The sequence below is a fragment of the Portunus trituberculatus genome, chromosome 16, assembly GCF_017591435.1.
Source record: "Portunus trituberculatus isolate SZX2019 chromosome 16, ASM1759143v1, whole genome shotgun sequence".
Lineage (NCBI taxonomy): Eukaryota > Metazoa > Arthropoda > Malacostraca > Decapoda > Portunidae > Portunus > Portunus trituberculatus.
This window is the reverse complement of record NC_059270.1, coordinates 3,818,775-3,835,746: the sequence shown is the minus strand read 5'-3', so window position 1 is coordinate 3,835,746 and position 16,972 is coordinate 3,818,775. Positions and strand designations below refer to the sequence as shown.

Here is a 16,972-nt window from a genome sequence, read left to right as displayed (position 1 = left end):
CAGTCACCTCAACTTCCTTTGTAGATAAAACAATTCTGTATCTACCTGGAAAATCAAGAACTATTTCTACACCCATTCACAGATTCACATAATAGCTTCGCGAAGGAACAGTTACGTCTCAGGTACTTGTTAAGGTTTCATGGTGAAGTCTTTGAGGCAGCAGACAATGGCGAGTTAGTAAAGTCACGCCATATTATAGTCTACCAAAGGCTCGTATTCTCAAACACATCTGCGCTTCACTTCCACTATTTCAAAAGTCTTTATTTAAATTTACACGAGTTTTTTAACCCCCCTTCACTACTGGAACACATTTCTACCTTGAGATTTGTGTGCGATTAGACCATTTTATTGACGTTAGGAAGAGTCTACGGAGGAAAGAAAATTAATGGCCAGAGTTTTCATTATTTCAATCCTCCATTTGAGTTTCTGAAACTGTAAAAATCATCAAATAATAAGCGAAGTGAATATGAAAACACGGGTTAATATATATTTTCTTATGGTTCTAGAGGCATATTGACAAGATTTCTATATTAATGGGAGAAACACTTGTAAATCCCGCTAATCATCTCTGTGGCGTTGGAAAACAGTCGTGGGGAGAGGGCAAAACGTTTCTGAATACGGACCAACGTGTTTAGACAAAGCTATTGAAAACGTTGTTAACACACAGGACACACAGGAAAGTTCTCGAGTGGATGAGGTCACTGTTATACAAAGGGCGAGTTGTAATTAACCCCTTCAGTACTGGGACGCATTTTTACCTTCAGTTTTGGGTATAAGACAATTTTATTAACATTACGAAGGATCTATGGAGGTCTTCACTATTTTAATCCCACACATTAGTTTCAGAAGCTGTATAAAGTCACCCAATAGTAAGCAGAATGAATATGGAAATGTGTCATGGTGCTCAAATCGTAGTGGTGTCATGTTACTACACGAGTGCCGCAGGGGTCAGTTTTGCGACCACTATTATTTCTATTGTACTATGCTATTGATCTACTGGTGCTCGTAACTTTGTGGACAACACGAATATAGTTTAGTTTATTAAATCGGTACCTCAAGCAAATTTATGGATATGTTAGGTAAGGTCTTAAGTCATTCTCTCTCTCTCTCTCTCTCTCTCTCTCTCTCTCTGCTGCAGTTACACCCCTTTTTATTTCCTATACTAAATGCTATACTTACACAACCTTCTCATCTGATCTAACTAACTGCATGGTTCCTCTCCTTCCGCGGCCTCCTTGCATTAAGACTTTCTACTTTCACTCGCCGCTATCATGTCCACCTCTCCAGTGCAAGAGTTAATCAGTAGTATCAGTCATTCATCTTTTTTTATATACAAACTAGGAACTTCTTGCTTGTTTCTATATTTCTTCCTTCCTATACCGAAACTTTTCAAGAGAGTCTTCAAAACATTTATCCAACGATTTTGAAGTCCCCTTTTTTCGTCATATTTTGTTGCCCGGGCCCAGTGCTGGATAGAGGGCAAAAGCTCCTTACTATCAGTTGATCCAAAATAATTACTAGGGGCAAATGAAACCCACACAATAACGAAGGAAGCTCTGATAAGAGAAGAAAAGAAAAGAAAGATCTCCATTTGAGAACACACTGCATTGAACCAGAAATAGAGCATATCATGAGTTAATAACCACTGTTGGAAGCGTTAACAGTAAATATTTAAGGTACACACAGCACAGATTAGACCTTATCGGAATCATGCTGTGTAGTTTTGCTTCCCGTATAACAGAAAGGATAGAGGTCTGTTACTAGCCAATAGAGAGAAGAGTGACTCCTCAGAACATGACGAGAAATATACGATTCATCCTTGATAGTTTGGCTAGAAAGAAGTAATAGTAATAATAATAATAATAATAATAATAATAATAATAATAATAATAATAATAATAAAAAGAATAAAAAAAAAAGTCGCTGGATACAAGCAGGTAGGTTTCATAGCTGTTAGTGCCCTCCTCTTTACTCCATTGTTCTTGACACAGTCTAGTATTGTTCAAACACACACACACACACACACACACACACACACACACACACACACACACACACACACACACACACACACAGGCATAGCTAAGAGAACACAAGCAAACCCGGATGCCTTCCTGTGTTAGCTATTCAAATTAGTTTTATAAAATCCCAGCCAACTGTCGTTCATCTTGCCCGCCTCTCAAGCCAGTCCTGCCTACCCACCCTGAGCTCATGACTGTCAATGTGCCTCACCGCTGCCCTCATGACTGTCAACACACACACACACACACACACACACACACACACACACACACACACACACACACACACACACACAAGATCGCATAGTAAGAAACTGAGGAAGGGAAGATGTCTGAGCGATGTTTAAAAAATATAGTTTCCCGCAAAGATGTGTTGATACTTGGAACAGTTTGAGTGAGGAAGTGGTGTCAGCAACGAGTGTGTATAGTTTTAAAGAAAAATTGGATAAGTGTAAATATGGAGACGGGGCCACACGAGCATAAAGCCAAGGCCCTGTAAAACTACAACTAGGTAAATACAACTAGGTAAATACACACACGCACACACACACACACACATTGGTTCGGACTTGCAGCAACATGTCACTATGCACACAATTCAAGCTTCGAGAACGTCCAGGACAAGTCTGTGTGTGTGTCGCATTAAAAAAAAAAAACTTGCTCTCACCACGATTGTTTTCCAAGGCCACAGAGTTCCTTCTTAAGATATACCAGAAATCTTGCCAATCCATCACCGGAATCATCAAAATACTCTTAAAAACACCATTATCTTCAACTATATTCAACTAGTGATGGTGAGAGAGCAAAGCATTTCAGAATACGGGCTGTGTCGCCTTGGAAATTTGAGATGAAGCATTTCAGTACATTTTACGCTACTCTTGTGTGAGGATGAAGAGATAGAGTATACAGCTGAGTATCTTACCAGTTCAGTACATTCTGCGGTACTCTTAACCCCTTCAGTACTGGGACACATTTTTCCCATGAAATATGTGTACGATAAGACCATTTTATTGACATTAGCAAGGGCTTATGGTGGTCAGAAGATTAATGGCCACAGTCTTTACTATTTTAATATCCCTCTGAGTTTCTGAAGCTGTAGAAAATCACCACATAGTAACCAGAATGAATATGGATACGCGTCATGGTAGTGAAGGGGTTAAAAGAAGATCAAGATAGAATACAGATTAATTTCTCACCAGTTCAGTACACTGCACTACTCTTAAATGAGAATGAAAATAGAAAACAACTGCTTATCTTACCTGAAATGTCCAATACCACCCCAATGGATTTCCAAACATTACTGTCACTGTCACTGTGTGGCTGGTTTTTTTTTATTTTTTTATTTGTTTATATTTCAGTGTTTCGTCGTCACCAACTATTTCCATGAACGGTTTCGTCGCCTAAGAAAGTTTGCCATTCACTGCCACAACAAGAGAGAGGACGCGCCTTTAGTAGGAAGTGACCATGGCTGCTGCACTCTGTTACTAAATACGTATTTATAAACGTGCATCCTTCATGACGCATAGTGGAAATCCTTAGCGCTATACGTTTCGTGTCAGACAATTCTCCCAAACATATACGCTCAAACCAATGTAGCCTCAGTGAACAACCAAGGCTTCTACTTAGCCCTTCAGTACCGGGACGCGTTTCCATATTCATTCTGGTTACAATTTCGTGAGTTTATACAGCTTCAGAAACTTATGTGGGGGATTAAAATAGTGAGGACTCCGGCCATTAATCGTCTGACCTCCATAGATCCTTCCTAATGTAAATAAAATCGTCTAATCACACCCAAAACTCAAGGTAAACGTGTGTCTCAGTACTGAAGTGGTTAACCTTGAGAAAAACGAACGATAAAGGAACGCACAATAGCATGAAACCAACCCGTAGATTTTCACGCAGAGTACGACAGTCTCAGTGACACGAACAAGAACCTAAATCCATAGTGACAAAGAAAAGACGGAGCAGGCAAACTAACCGCGCCGTGAGATAAATAGGTAGCTTCTCTAAGATGTAACTACAAGACTTCCACACGTACAAGATACAGTGTAGGCTTATATATGAGCTGGGATGAAGCGAAGCATGAAATCCCCGTGAACACAATGACTCGTATTCTCAAACAGTTCTGAGCTTCATCTCCACTATTTCAAAAAGCTTTATTCAACCCTTTCAGTACTAAGACGCATTTTTACCATGAGCTTGGATAAAATTAGATGATTTTATTTACATTAGGAAGGGTTTATTGAGGTAGGAGATTTACGGCTAGAATCTTCACTATTTAAAGCCCCGCGTATATCTGAGGGTGTATAAAATCACTAAATAGTAAGCAGAATAGATATAAAAACACATCATGGCACTGAAAGGGTTAAATTTACGAGTTTTTAAAGTTTTTTTTACGGTTTTAGAGGCAGAATGACAAGATTTTTACATTATTAACTGGAGAAACATTTGAAAACCCAACTTAAGGTATCTGTAGTGTTGGAAAACAGTGAAAGAGCAAAACGTTTCTGTATACGAACCAATGACCCTTTCAGCAACCACAGACGGAGAAAAAAAAAAAAAAAAAAGAACAGAAAGGGAAACCAAAGCAGAATTAGAACGTACCACACACCAAACAAAGGATGTTGAGTGGTACAGTACAGCGAAGTGGTGGTGGTGAGGAAGGGTACAGGAAAAGGATGGGGGGAAGGGGTACGCGTTTGGATGCAGTATATTCAAGCGCTCACCAATATCGTATACATCATTTATATTAGAGTCCCCCCCCCTAACACTTCTCCTCTCCTCTCCTTTCCTTTCCCATTAGTTCACACTCCACTTCTGCTTCGTTTTACACACTGCCAAATGGTTCAAAATTATATATAGTAAACGTGTTCCCCATAAGTTTGCATATGAACAGCTCTCTCTCTCTCTCTGACCGCGACCTTTTCAAAGACCAGAGACGATTAAACGTGACTTAGAATATTTTTCCTGTTGATCATTCAGAAAACTTGTTAACATGTCAGTAGAATTACAGAAACTTCCTTAAAAACTCGTGTCGCTTCAACTAGAGCTCTTTGAAAATTGTGACGTTGCGCGCGGAAGGGTTTCAGAATATGGGCTCTCTCTCTCTCTCTCTCTCTCTCTCTCTCTCTCTCTCTCTCTCTCTCTCTCTCTATGTTGCAGAATGGGGGCGCCGAGCGAACACTAAGAACAAAGTCGTTTTATTTATTTATTTCTATCTATATGTTTATTTTTTCATAAGACACGGAGTCGCCGCCACGTGGAGTGAAATCAGCAGCAGGAGTTCCCGAGGAGTGAGCGATGTGAACTGACTACGTAGGTGAATATATTATAAAACAGAGGCTATGAAGAAGAAAAAGAGGGCAAAAGAGATGGAAGAGCACGTGATATACACACTACACTGATTTATAAGGTGTCACATAAGGACATATTCAGAAACGCCTTGTACTCTCACCACGACAATTTTCCAAGCCCCCTCCCCCACAGAGAGAACTAACCGGGTTTTTCAAGACAGTTTTTCCTTAACCCCCTTCAGTACTGAGACGCATTTAACCACGAGTTTTAGGTATGTTTATACGATTCTATTGACATTAGGAAGGGTTTATGGAGGTCAAAAGATTAATGACCAGTCTTCACTATTTTAATTCCACACTTAAGTTCCTGAGGCTTATAAAATCACCAAATAGTAACCAGAATGAATATAAAAACACGTCATGATACTGAAGGGGTTAAGATTAACTAAAAATCTTGCTATTCCATCACCAGAACCATAAAAACACCCTGAAAAACATGTGTATCTTCAACTAAAGCCATTGGAATTAGTCTTCGTGAGAGCAAAGCGTTTCTGAATATGAGTCATACTACAAAACACACACACACACACACACACACACACACACACACTTACCTGGGTCTGAGCAGGCATCACCAGGAGGGGCGTTCACTGTCTGTTGGAGGTAAAAAGGCCTTGTCAGAATCGTCATAAGGAGGAGGAGGAGGAGGAGGAGGAGGAGGAGGAGGAGGAGGAGGAGGAGGAGGAGGAGGAGGAGGAGGAGGAGGAGGAGAGAGGAGAGGAGGAGGAGAGAGGAGAAGGAGAAGGAGAGAGAGGAGAGGAGAAGAGAGAGAGAGAGAAAGTCAAGATAAAGAAAAGAGTAGTAGTAGTAGTAGTAGTAGTAGTAGTAGTAGTAGTAGTAGTAGTAGTAGTAGTAGTAGTAGTAGTAGCAGTAGTAGTAGTAGTAAAGCACCTTCGCTGGCGCTCTTCCCTACATAAAAAAAAAGAAAGTAGTAGTAGTAGTAGTAGTAGTAGTAGTAGTAGTAGTAGTAGTAGTAGTAGTAGTAGTAGTAGTGGTGGTGGTGGTGGTGGTGGTGGTAGCAACAGCAGCAGTGGCAACAACATTAACCCATCAACCTACTATCGCCTCTATCAGTTTACTCGCTGCTATCTTATATATCAGTCCTTCATCACAAGCATAACATCACTCCCGTTTTCTTTTCTTACTACGCATTACAATAACCAGTTACGGAGAGAGAGAGAGAGAGAGAGAGAGAGAGAGAGAGAGAGAGAGAGAGAGAGAGAGAGAGAGAGAGAGAGAACATTTGAAACATTTATTCATAGCAATAGTTAACAATATATCTTCAGTATAAATAAAGTCATACTAATGCTAGCCTATATTATGCATCACTTTTTAGGCAATGAGAGAGAGAGAGAGAGAGAGAGAGAGAGAGAGAGAGAGAGAGAGAGAGAGAGAGAGAGAGAGAGAGAGAGAGAGAGCACAAGTATATAAATGTTTTCCATGTTAACCTGGAGTCCATCCTGGCACATGTTTAGCCCTTGTCCTCTCCCCTCCTGCACCTGGGACAAGGCTCCTCCCTGGCACGGTGCCAACACTCACCCTCAGCCTGTCCAAAGCCACTGGTGCCATTCATGAGGCGTTGCATTGTGCCAGCCCTGCCCTGGCCAATTTTTCTTGTCACTTAATTGACTTTTTTTTTCTCTCTCTCTCTCTCTCTCTCTCTCTCTCTCTGGGATCACTGTCCTTTACTTTTAATGACTGTTTCAATTTCTAAACTCTCTCTTCACTATCTCAACACTCCCTATGTGCATCTCCTATGAAGCTCCTCTCTTCACCCCAGACCTGAGATGGAGACTCTTGGGTGAAGGCTTACTGCACTATACTCATCCAGTTCTTGTGCACTTTATCTAATGCTTAACGAGTGGCACCTAACATCAAGTACTAGTGTCAATGCTGTGAGACAAGGCTTATTACATAGTTTGATTTCTTTGTCTTAATGATTCAGTATAAACGCTGATATCCTGGGCAACATTCCAAATCTATGCTCGATCCCTTGATTCATGTATGGCCAATATTCTGCTAGTTTCAAAGGGTTCTAGTTGAGGTTACACGTGTTTTTAAGGGTGTTTCTGTAATTCTAGTGCCATGTTAATGTAATTTCTGTATTAGCAACAAGTGAAATTGCCTTTATGACTCAGCGAACTGTCTCTGTGGCCCTTAAAAACAGTTGCAGTGAAAGAGGGAAGTGTTTCTGAATATGGCGCTTTATCACACTATCATTTGTAAACATCATAATCCAGGGAGGTATCGAGGCATTTGCTCCCTAATTTTGGCTGACGCTTTTTCCACTTTTTAGAGAGCCAGCACTCAAGTGGGCCTTTTTCTTTAATCTTTTCTTTTTTTTGCCCTTGGCTTTCCTCCATATAAAAAAAAAAAAAAAAAAAAAATTCAGAGAGGAACTTCCATATTTAAGCAATACTTCACTCATGTATAAAATCACCAAATAGTAACCAGAATGAATATGAAATGCATCATGGTACTGAAGGGATTAAAAAATGAGTTAATATTAGTTTTCCATAACTTTTACTCCACTAGACACTTATCATTCCTGGTGATCCCAATCCACCTTCCATCCACCTTTAAAGATGGAGTTTCACATTTGTTCCTGACTTTTAACTAATTCTATTTCAATCTTTAACCCCTTCGATACTGAGACGCATTTTTTACTTTGATTTTTGGGTGTAATTAGACAATTTTATTTGTATTAGGAAGAGTTTATGGAGCTCAGAGTCTTCACTATTTCAATCCTGGAGGGGTCCTGCATCCTACATTAATTAGACCCACATGCTGATATTACTTAACCAAAAGTAGGATGATATTCTTAATAGATTCATTCAAATGTCAATGTAATGCTCTCTCTGTTCAGGTATTGCTTTAAAAAATTTTCGTAGTGTCTAATTGCAGTTTGTGTTGCCAGTTTTCCCTCTTACATGAAAAAAATGAAAATCCAGCACTCAAAATTAAATGGAAGAGAAGGTAAAGACTGTGGAGGGTCGTGTACGACAGTCCTCACTCAGCAACAATTGTTCAAGAGAAATACCCCCAGCAGACTCACATTCAGTCATCTCATTCACAATATTGAGACCCCGAGACATTTCTTTTCTTTCTTAAGTAAGCAAGAGGGAGAAAATCTGATCACAGACAATAAAAACAATTAAACGAAGAGGCCCACTTAGATGCCAGTCCCTGAGCAGATCTGAGAGTTAACCAAAAGATAAATGTCTTGAAACCTCTCTCTCTTAAATTAATTCAGGTAATAAGATGGAAATACAGATGCAGACAGAGAGTTCCAGAGTTCACCAGAGAAATACCAAGAAATTGAAGACGTTTGTTACAGGAGGCTGATCTCTTCAAGGACTACTATTGAGACATGTAATACACCCAAGAGTGCATGTCAGCTGAAAGTCCTTGCTGAAATAGTGCTGAGTAGTGAGTGAGGAGTACTGAGGTCATCATTAAACATTCCCGTACAGTCCTCACTCTCTCCTAACTTCCAAATATCAATACAGCACTTAATTTTTCATAGTAAGGAGGTGATATATGACCATTTATCAGCGTCCACTATCCAAATACACTACTTAAACAATATCCCACAGTTCTCACTATCTCCTAACTTCCAAATATCAAAACCACACTTAATTTTTCATGGTATGAGGTGATATTTGACCATTTATTAGCTTTTCCATACCCAAAAACTGCACTTAAACATTCCCCCACAGTCTTCAACCTCTCCTGACTTTCAAACATCAACACTACACTTATTTTTTCATTGTAGGAAGTGATATTTGACCATTTATAAGTTTTTCCATACCTAAAAACCACACTTAAACAGCCCCACACAGTCTTCACCTTCTCCTGACTTAAAAATATCAAAGCACTTATTTTTTCATGGTAAGACGTGATATTTGACCATTTATCAGCTTTCCCTATTAAAAAAACCTATTTAAACAGTCCATCACAGTTCTCACTTCCATCTGACTTCCACATATCAAAACCGCACTTATGTTTTCCTTGCAAGATGTAAGAGGTGATATTTGACTATTTATGAGCTTCCCCTATCCAAAAACTCCACTTAAACTAAATATTCCCCCTATGGTCCTTACTCTCTCCTGACTTCAAAAATATCAACACCACACTTAATTTTTCATGGTAAGAGTCCCACACTACTCACTCACTTCTGATTTTGAAATATCAATACTCCACTTATTTTTTTGTTGTAGGAAGTGGTATTTGACAATTTATCAGCTTTTCTTATCCAAAAATTCTGCTTTCCCACTTGTTATTTACTTCATTGCTATATAGTTGTGTTTCTTGTTGATCTATTTACAAAGTGCTCTTCAACACCCTCATTTTGATTCACTAATTTCTTAATATTGATCACACTTTATATGCTGAAGTATGTTAGGGGGTTAAATAGTGGAAAACATTAGTAAATTGAGTGGTGCGCCTTGCCTTAATATTCATCGGATGAAAACCTATACCTTCTGAAAATAAGAATATGTTGCTTTTGTAGAAGTGACAAGAATTTCATAAGTGACATTTTTTTCACTCTGTATTGTGTAAAAGATTAAAATGCAGTTCTTTTTCAACGTGCAAATGCCAAAAAAATGTTCACTTCCTGACTGACAGAGACTCCTTACTGAAATGCAGCACTGACTGACTGACTGGGCCCTATATCAGTGAATGGCACTGCAAAACTGAGCTGGACAGTTAGAGAGAGAAGACAAGCACACATGAGAAGACTATATAGCTACAATATCCTACAGTCACGAGACAGACAACCTTACACATTACCTCCACTAACTATTATTAACCTCCTGCAGGGACAAGTGGGGTGAATGCACTGCCAGATGTGATAGATAACATAACATAACATAACATAACATAAATAATAGGATAACAAAGGGCCACCAGGGCCCATCTAGGTTATCCTGTTTCAGTCGCACAGCGACCTCGTCATCAGTACTTAAAGATACACTTACAAGTACACAATACATTATATACTAATTCTTATACATCTCCTCTCAAATGAAAACATGTTTAATTCCTTTAATCTATCTCTATACTCCAGGCACTTTAATGCTGGTATCATCCTAGTTGCTCTTCTCTGAACTGCTTCTAACATGTTGATATCCTGCCTATAATGGGGTGACCAGGCCTGTATGCAATACTCTAAATGGGGCCTAACATAGGAATTATATAAGCTACGCACCACTTCCTTACTTTTATAACTAACATTTCTATTTATAAAACCCAGGATCCTATTTGCCCTATTTCTTGCTTCTAAACATTGCTTTGAAAATTTCATAGTCCTGTCTATCACTACTCCTAAATCCTTTCCTTCCTCTACTGCCTCTAGCCAACATCCCTCCATCTCATAGCTAAAGTTTGTGTTGTCTTTACCTAAATGCATAACCTGACACTTTTTAGAATTAAACTCCATCTGCCACCTGTCTGCCCATGCTATCAGCCTGTCCAGGTCTCGTTGTATTCTGTAATTGTCCTTTTCACCCTGTACTGCACATGCTATCTTAGTATCATCTGCAAACTTTGATACTTTGCTACTAATTCCTATATCTAAATCGTTAATGTACACCAAGAAAAGAAGAGGTCCTAGCACTGATCCTTGGGGTACCCCACTAACCACTTCCTTCCACTCAGACATTGCCCCATTTAATACTACTCTCTGTTTCCTATCAGAAAGCCATTCACTAATCCAATCAACTAACCTACCCCTATCCCATGTAGTCTCAATTTGTACACTAGCCTCCTATGCGGTACCTTATCAAACGCCTTGCTAAAATCTAGATATATAACATCTATGCTATTTCCATCATCTAACTCCTTGGTAATATATTCTAAGATATCGAGCAAATTTGTAAGACAGGACCTCCCTGATCTAAAGCCATGTTGGGTATCTCTAATTAATCTATTCTCATTTAAATGCTCCCAAATACTACCCTTAATGATTTTCTCTAGTATCTTACATACTATACTAGTTAAACTGATCGGTCTATAATTATTCGCATCATCCTTCCTACCTTTTTAAATATTGGAGTAACATTAGCTAACTTCCAGTCCTGAGGTATCTCAGCAAACCTAAGTGATCTTTCAAAGATTAACTTAAGTGCTTCAGAAATACTGTCTACACCCTCCCTAAGTACTCTGGCATGTAGCTCATCAGGACCACTAGCTTTCCTATCGTCTAGTTCAAGAATAAATTTCCTAATAATTCCCGGTTTTATATCAATATTTTCTAAAGCTCTTAAACTACTCGTCGCACTGTTTGTAACAGGATTTCCTATTCTTTCCTAGTAAATACTGAAGAAAATTGTTCATTCAATAATTCTACTATGTCTTCATTTTGATCCACTACTACACCATCTTTTCTGAGTGGTCCAATCCTATCCTTATTTCTTTTATCACTGACCTTGTAATAACTATATAATTTTTGGGATCTTTACTCCCAGCTCTAGCTAGTTTTATCTCTGCCTGCCTTTTACTTTTTTATAACCTTACTCAAATCATCCCTGACCTGTCTGTACCTAATCAAATCTACATCTTCCCACTTTTCTGCAACTCTCTATATGCCCTCTTCTTCTCTCTGATCTGTCTACCTATCTCATGAGTCCACCATAATGGCTTCCTGTTTCTCTGCCTTATATCTTTGTAAGGGATACACTGCATCACTATACCCTTTACTACAACCTTAAAAATATCCCACATCTCCTGTGCAGTTTTATTTCCAAAACTATCTTCCCAGTTTACCTCTCCTAATAACTGACGTAACCTACCATAATTGCCTTTCTGATAGTTTGGGACTCTAGTCTTATTCACTATATTATCCCTACTGGAATTAATGATAAATCTAATTATATGATGGTCACTGTTTGCTAAAGTCTCTCCTACCTCAACTTCCTTTAAACAATGCTCAATATTTGTTAGTACTATGTCTAAAACCTTCCTCCCCCTAGTAGGTTTATCTACCATCTGCACTAAATAGTTATCCTGAAAACTTTCCATAAACTTATTTTCACTAGCATCTCCTACCATCCTCTCCCAGTTTACTGACTTAAGATTAAAATCCCTAAGATAATTGTCTGACTAGTACACCCCTATTTATCTCATCTACCATAAGGTTGTCTACATCTGCTGACTGGTTAGGTGGTCTATAAAAGCTCCTACTCTAATAACCTTACTTTTGTTTACTCTAACATCCAGCCATAAGGACTCTACTCTGTTATCTACCTTAATACCATTAACCTGACTGGAAATGAAGGATTTTTTTACATAAATAACTACTCCTCCACCTATCCTACCAATTCTCTGGTGTAAATACATAATGTATCCATCTACTTCATATTCTTTCCTATTTTCCCTAAACTTTTCCTCATTTACCCATGCCTCTGTGACACATACAACATCTAAGTCCTCCTCAACTAGATAACTCGTCCTTCTTGTTCCTAAGACTCCTGGCATTTACATAAAAACATTTAAGTCCTGCTACCTTCCTAGATGCTGTCTCCTTATTTGGAATCCTAATCTTATTCTCTCCTATTTGCACCTGGAAATCTTTCCTAATCTTTTCACTATCTCTGTTTATCCTATCTAATTTATGTCTAACATCTTTCTTCTGGAATGCATTTGCTACCTCACCCCCTACACTCCATCCCAACTCCCCTCCAGACATCCACTCAGCACATCCACACCCTTCCTACTCAGATGCACACCATCCCTAGCATACAAATCCCTTCGCCCATAGAACCTATCCCATACATCCACAAAGCTGACACCCACATCCTTACACATCCCTTTTACCCGATCATTCACACCAATGGCTCTAGACAACCATTCCTGCTAACATACACACGAGGCAAGATTCCTGACACTACACACCTCCTACCACTCTCCCTTATCTTGCCTAACATTTCCCGAAATCTTGCCACTAACTCCTCCGACCCACCTGCTCTGACATCGTTCCCACCTACGTGCAAAACTACTACACCCTCCTCTCCATCCCCCAACCCTCTTCTGCACCTCCTCACTCACTGCCTTCACACCTGCACCAGGCATACACACGTTCGTCCTCCTATCCCTGTCTTTCCCACAGAAAGTGCTATCTAAGTACCTAACCTGAGAGTCACCCACCACACACACCTGAGGTGTGCTAGGCACAACCCTCCTCCTCCTCTCCTCTACCCCCTTCTCTCTCCTTTCACTCACCACAACCACTTCATTCACTCCACTCTCACTGTCCCCCTCCCCCTCCAACAAACCGAACCTATTTTCACACTCAACAGGTTTAGTCCTATTTCTTTAGTCATAGGGTGGTAGACTTCTGGAATGCATTGCCAGAGACAGTTGTAAATAGCACTAGTTTGACAATGTTTAAAAACAGATTAGCTAAGCACTTAAATTTATTAGATTTATAATTATGTATAGCGCTGCATGATAGTTTTTATAAGAAATTTACTATAGTTAAACAAGACATGATCCCCATGTATGGGGACCACAAATTGTAGAGGATTACTTACCAAATTTTTAGAATTAGTATATAATGTATTGTGTACTTGTAAGTGTATCTTTAAGTACTGATGACGAGGTCGCTGTGTGACTGATACAGGCTAACCTAGATGGGCCCTGGTGGCCCTTTGTTATCCTATTATTTATGTTATGTTATGTTATGTTATCCTCCCAAACTGCCTCCGCTTTCCTTCCCCTCGCAACCTGCCATCTCTGCCCATCCTGACTACAATCTTTCCTAGTCTGGCTCGCCTGCTCCCTCTTCCCCACTCTGCTCTTCCCGACAGAGGGCCAAGCCACCCTGTCGCCCTCAGATGTACACAAACACACCTCAGCAATTTATAGACGAACAGGATAACTTAATATTACAACACAAAACATTACCAGCTTGATTCAACTCGGCAAATATGCAACCACACATCCAAGCGCGCACACACACACATACACTTACCCGTTTCCTTCAAGTCACAGCACCTCAACACGGGCACCGCTGCCACTGTGACCTGTGCCAGAGTGCCAAAGTGGTGCCTGGCCGCATGTATCTCACTCACTACCGCCTCACCCGTCCACTCACCCTTCTCCCTAACATTCACCGCAACATTCCTTCAAAGACAAGGGGAATAAACGCGGAAAATATCAAGGAATCACCCCAGATAAGGAGGAATCCCAGACTGCCACGCCTCGCCTCTGTGCCTCACTCTGCCGTCTCCTCGCCCCGCCCACCATTACTCTACGCTGTAGCCCTAACCTGAAGGAAGCTGTACCGGCCACACTCACCCTCGATAGGGGCAGCAGAGTGTAGGAAAGGTGGTCAGCAGGAGCGACAAGCCATTTTCTTCCTCCAAAACACTTCGAGGTTCCAGTACTTCCTTGTGCCTTCAGACCACACCGCCAACCTCCTCCTCACTGCCAGTCTATCCCTCACTTTTTTCTTTAACTAATTTCATAAATGGCATTATATTTAGCTCTTTGAAAGTTATAATTGTTTGTTTCATTATATGTATCACGATATTATACATTGTGAAATGCTTTTCACGATGAAATATTGTTTTTCTTCGTTATAAATAATTGAATTTTTCTCTGTGATTATTAATCCGTAAAATTTTGCATTGATACATCTCCAACTTATCCTGCATATTTTTTAAAAAGATTTTTATGATTACGGATTGAATAAGAGGTGAAAGTGAGTCATCTGTTGGCTTCAACATGAACTACATCCTGGATCAGCTGGTACCTCGTTCTCTCTGGAGCGTCTTCACCCTTTCGTTCTCTAAAACTCCATCATAAACTATATTGTTTAGATTTCTGTTGGCACGTCGCACTCACCTATAATACAATGAAACTGCCCGCCACAAATCTTATTTTCAATTTAATGAATAATGTTATTCATATAGAATTGTCTGAGCAATCCATTCTAGCTGACGATGGGAAAAAGCTCAATACGTTATGGTATTATTATTATTATTATCATCATTATATATATATATATATATATATATATATATATATATATATATATATATATATATATATATATATATATATATATTTTTTTTTTTTTTTTTTTTACTGTTGATGCCAGACCACGTCCCTTCAAGTTATTTAACCGCAAAGTCTAATAATGAAATTGTTTCTTAGAGTGCAGCATTTTCTCGTAGTACGATGACATAACCTTTTAATTTAACCCATTTATACATCCGCAAATGAGCCTTCCCAGTTCGACCCTTGGTAAAGTATACATCCGTTTCTTTCCAGGTACATTATTGATATTTTTATTTATTTATTTTCTATATTTCTATTTTCCAGCTTCAACACGTTGATTCACCATGGCACCTATTTTTTCCCCTATTTTATGGAACCCCTCGCCCGCTTCTTTTCTACGCATTTGGCTCTCCAAACACTATTATACCTATCCCGTTTCTTTCCTTCCATGTTTACTTCCCGGTCTCTCTCTCTCTCTCTCCTTACATCCATACTCTTCTCTCTGGAACCATGTCCTTCTTGCTTTCCTTCCCCACTTCTATTTTTGCTTGGTCCTCTTTCCATCATTTAACATGGTTCGTCTCTATTCTTCTTCCTCTCTCAATGTTCAAATCACTCATTTCAGATTTCCCAGGTTCAAATAACCTATATTCTGCATGGTTGATTCAGCTTGGTCCTCAAGAATCCCTCATGTTTCTCTATTCAAAAATCTTAACTTTCCCTTCCACCCTTATTACATTATCTAAGGATCTGTCTACTTGGTCATTCAGAGGTCAAATTAATAGCAATTTTCCATTTTTATTAGTCTACACTTCTAGGCAACCACTACAGCTTCACATGACTGGGAAATAAGGAGCATTGTTCAATCAGTAAAAAATAATAAGAGCGAAGTTTCACTTGTGTATCTGTGCGCGTGTGAGTGTAGTATAATCCCAATTTCGTCAAATACATAGAATGCACAAATCTAATTGTATGGAATAATTATGTAAAAAAATTCTACTACTTTCCACTATTTTGAGAAGTAATATCCATCCAATGAATTCTATTTTAGCTGAATAAATAATGATATGGAGGCTTATCATCTATCTCATAAATTTATTAATCTGCATGCCAAACTATTTGTTCATCAAACTACTTTTTTTTTTTTATAAACTAACATTTTTTTGTTCAAAACCATTACTGCCCAAACAAACTTTCTGGTGCATCATTACTTTGCCATTTCTATTTCCTATACATTTTGGTGACTCCTTCCCTATAGGTACTGCATATCAAATCAGAGCCAGTGATATAAGCACATTAAATACCATCAAACAACTCTGTTCAGTAAATAAATCATGATATTATCTAGTTCTTGCCACTTTTTATTGACTGATTGCATTACAGGGTAAATATAGACATAAATTAGTTGCCTAAAAGCTTCTATGTAAAATTAAGCTGCTGATGCTGGTTTGGTGAGAAAACAGGCATTTGCCTGCAACTGAATGAACAAAATAAATTATATGTTGCATACCAACCCTATGGGATGCTATGTTCAATTTGGTAAGTGGCGATTCCCTCATTCTATTTCTCTATGTAGTAGTAAAATCTGTATTT

General features: G+C 39.0%; 1 protein-coding gene across 4 annotated transcripts in view; it reads right to left on the bottom strand.

Moving 5' to 3' along the window:
* LOC123504494 (ubiquitin carboxyl-terminal hydrolase 47-like) overlaps positions 1 to 14,805 on the bottom strand; it is a 45,123-nt gene extending 30,318 nt beyond the window's left edge. Inside the window, exons 1-2 of one of the 4 annotated variants that reach the window (XM_045255058.1) lie at positions 14,675 to 14,805; positions 5,929 to 5,968 (exon numbers count right to left, since the gene is read on the bottom strand). In XM_045255058.1, the coding sequence (XP_045110993.1) occupies positions 5,929 to 5,946 (18 nt within the window). In that variant the 5' untranslated portion in view covers positions 5,947 to 5,968; positions 14,675 to 14,805. Of the gene's footprint in view, positions 1 to 3,280; positions 3,439 to 5,928; positions 5,969 to 14,348; positions 14,598 to 14,674 lie in introns of those variants that run through there. The other 3 variants (XM_045255061.1, XM_045255059.1, XM_045255057.1) reach the window with 3 other exon arrangements.
* Between the last annotated feature and the right edge of the window lie 2,167 nt (positions 14,806 to 16,972).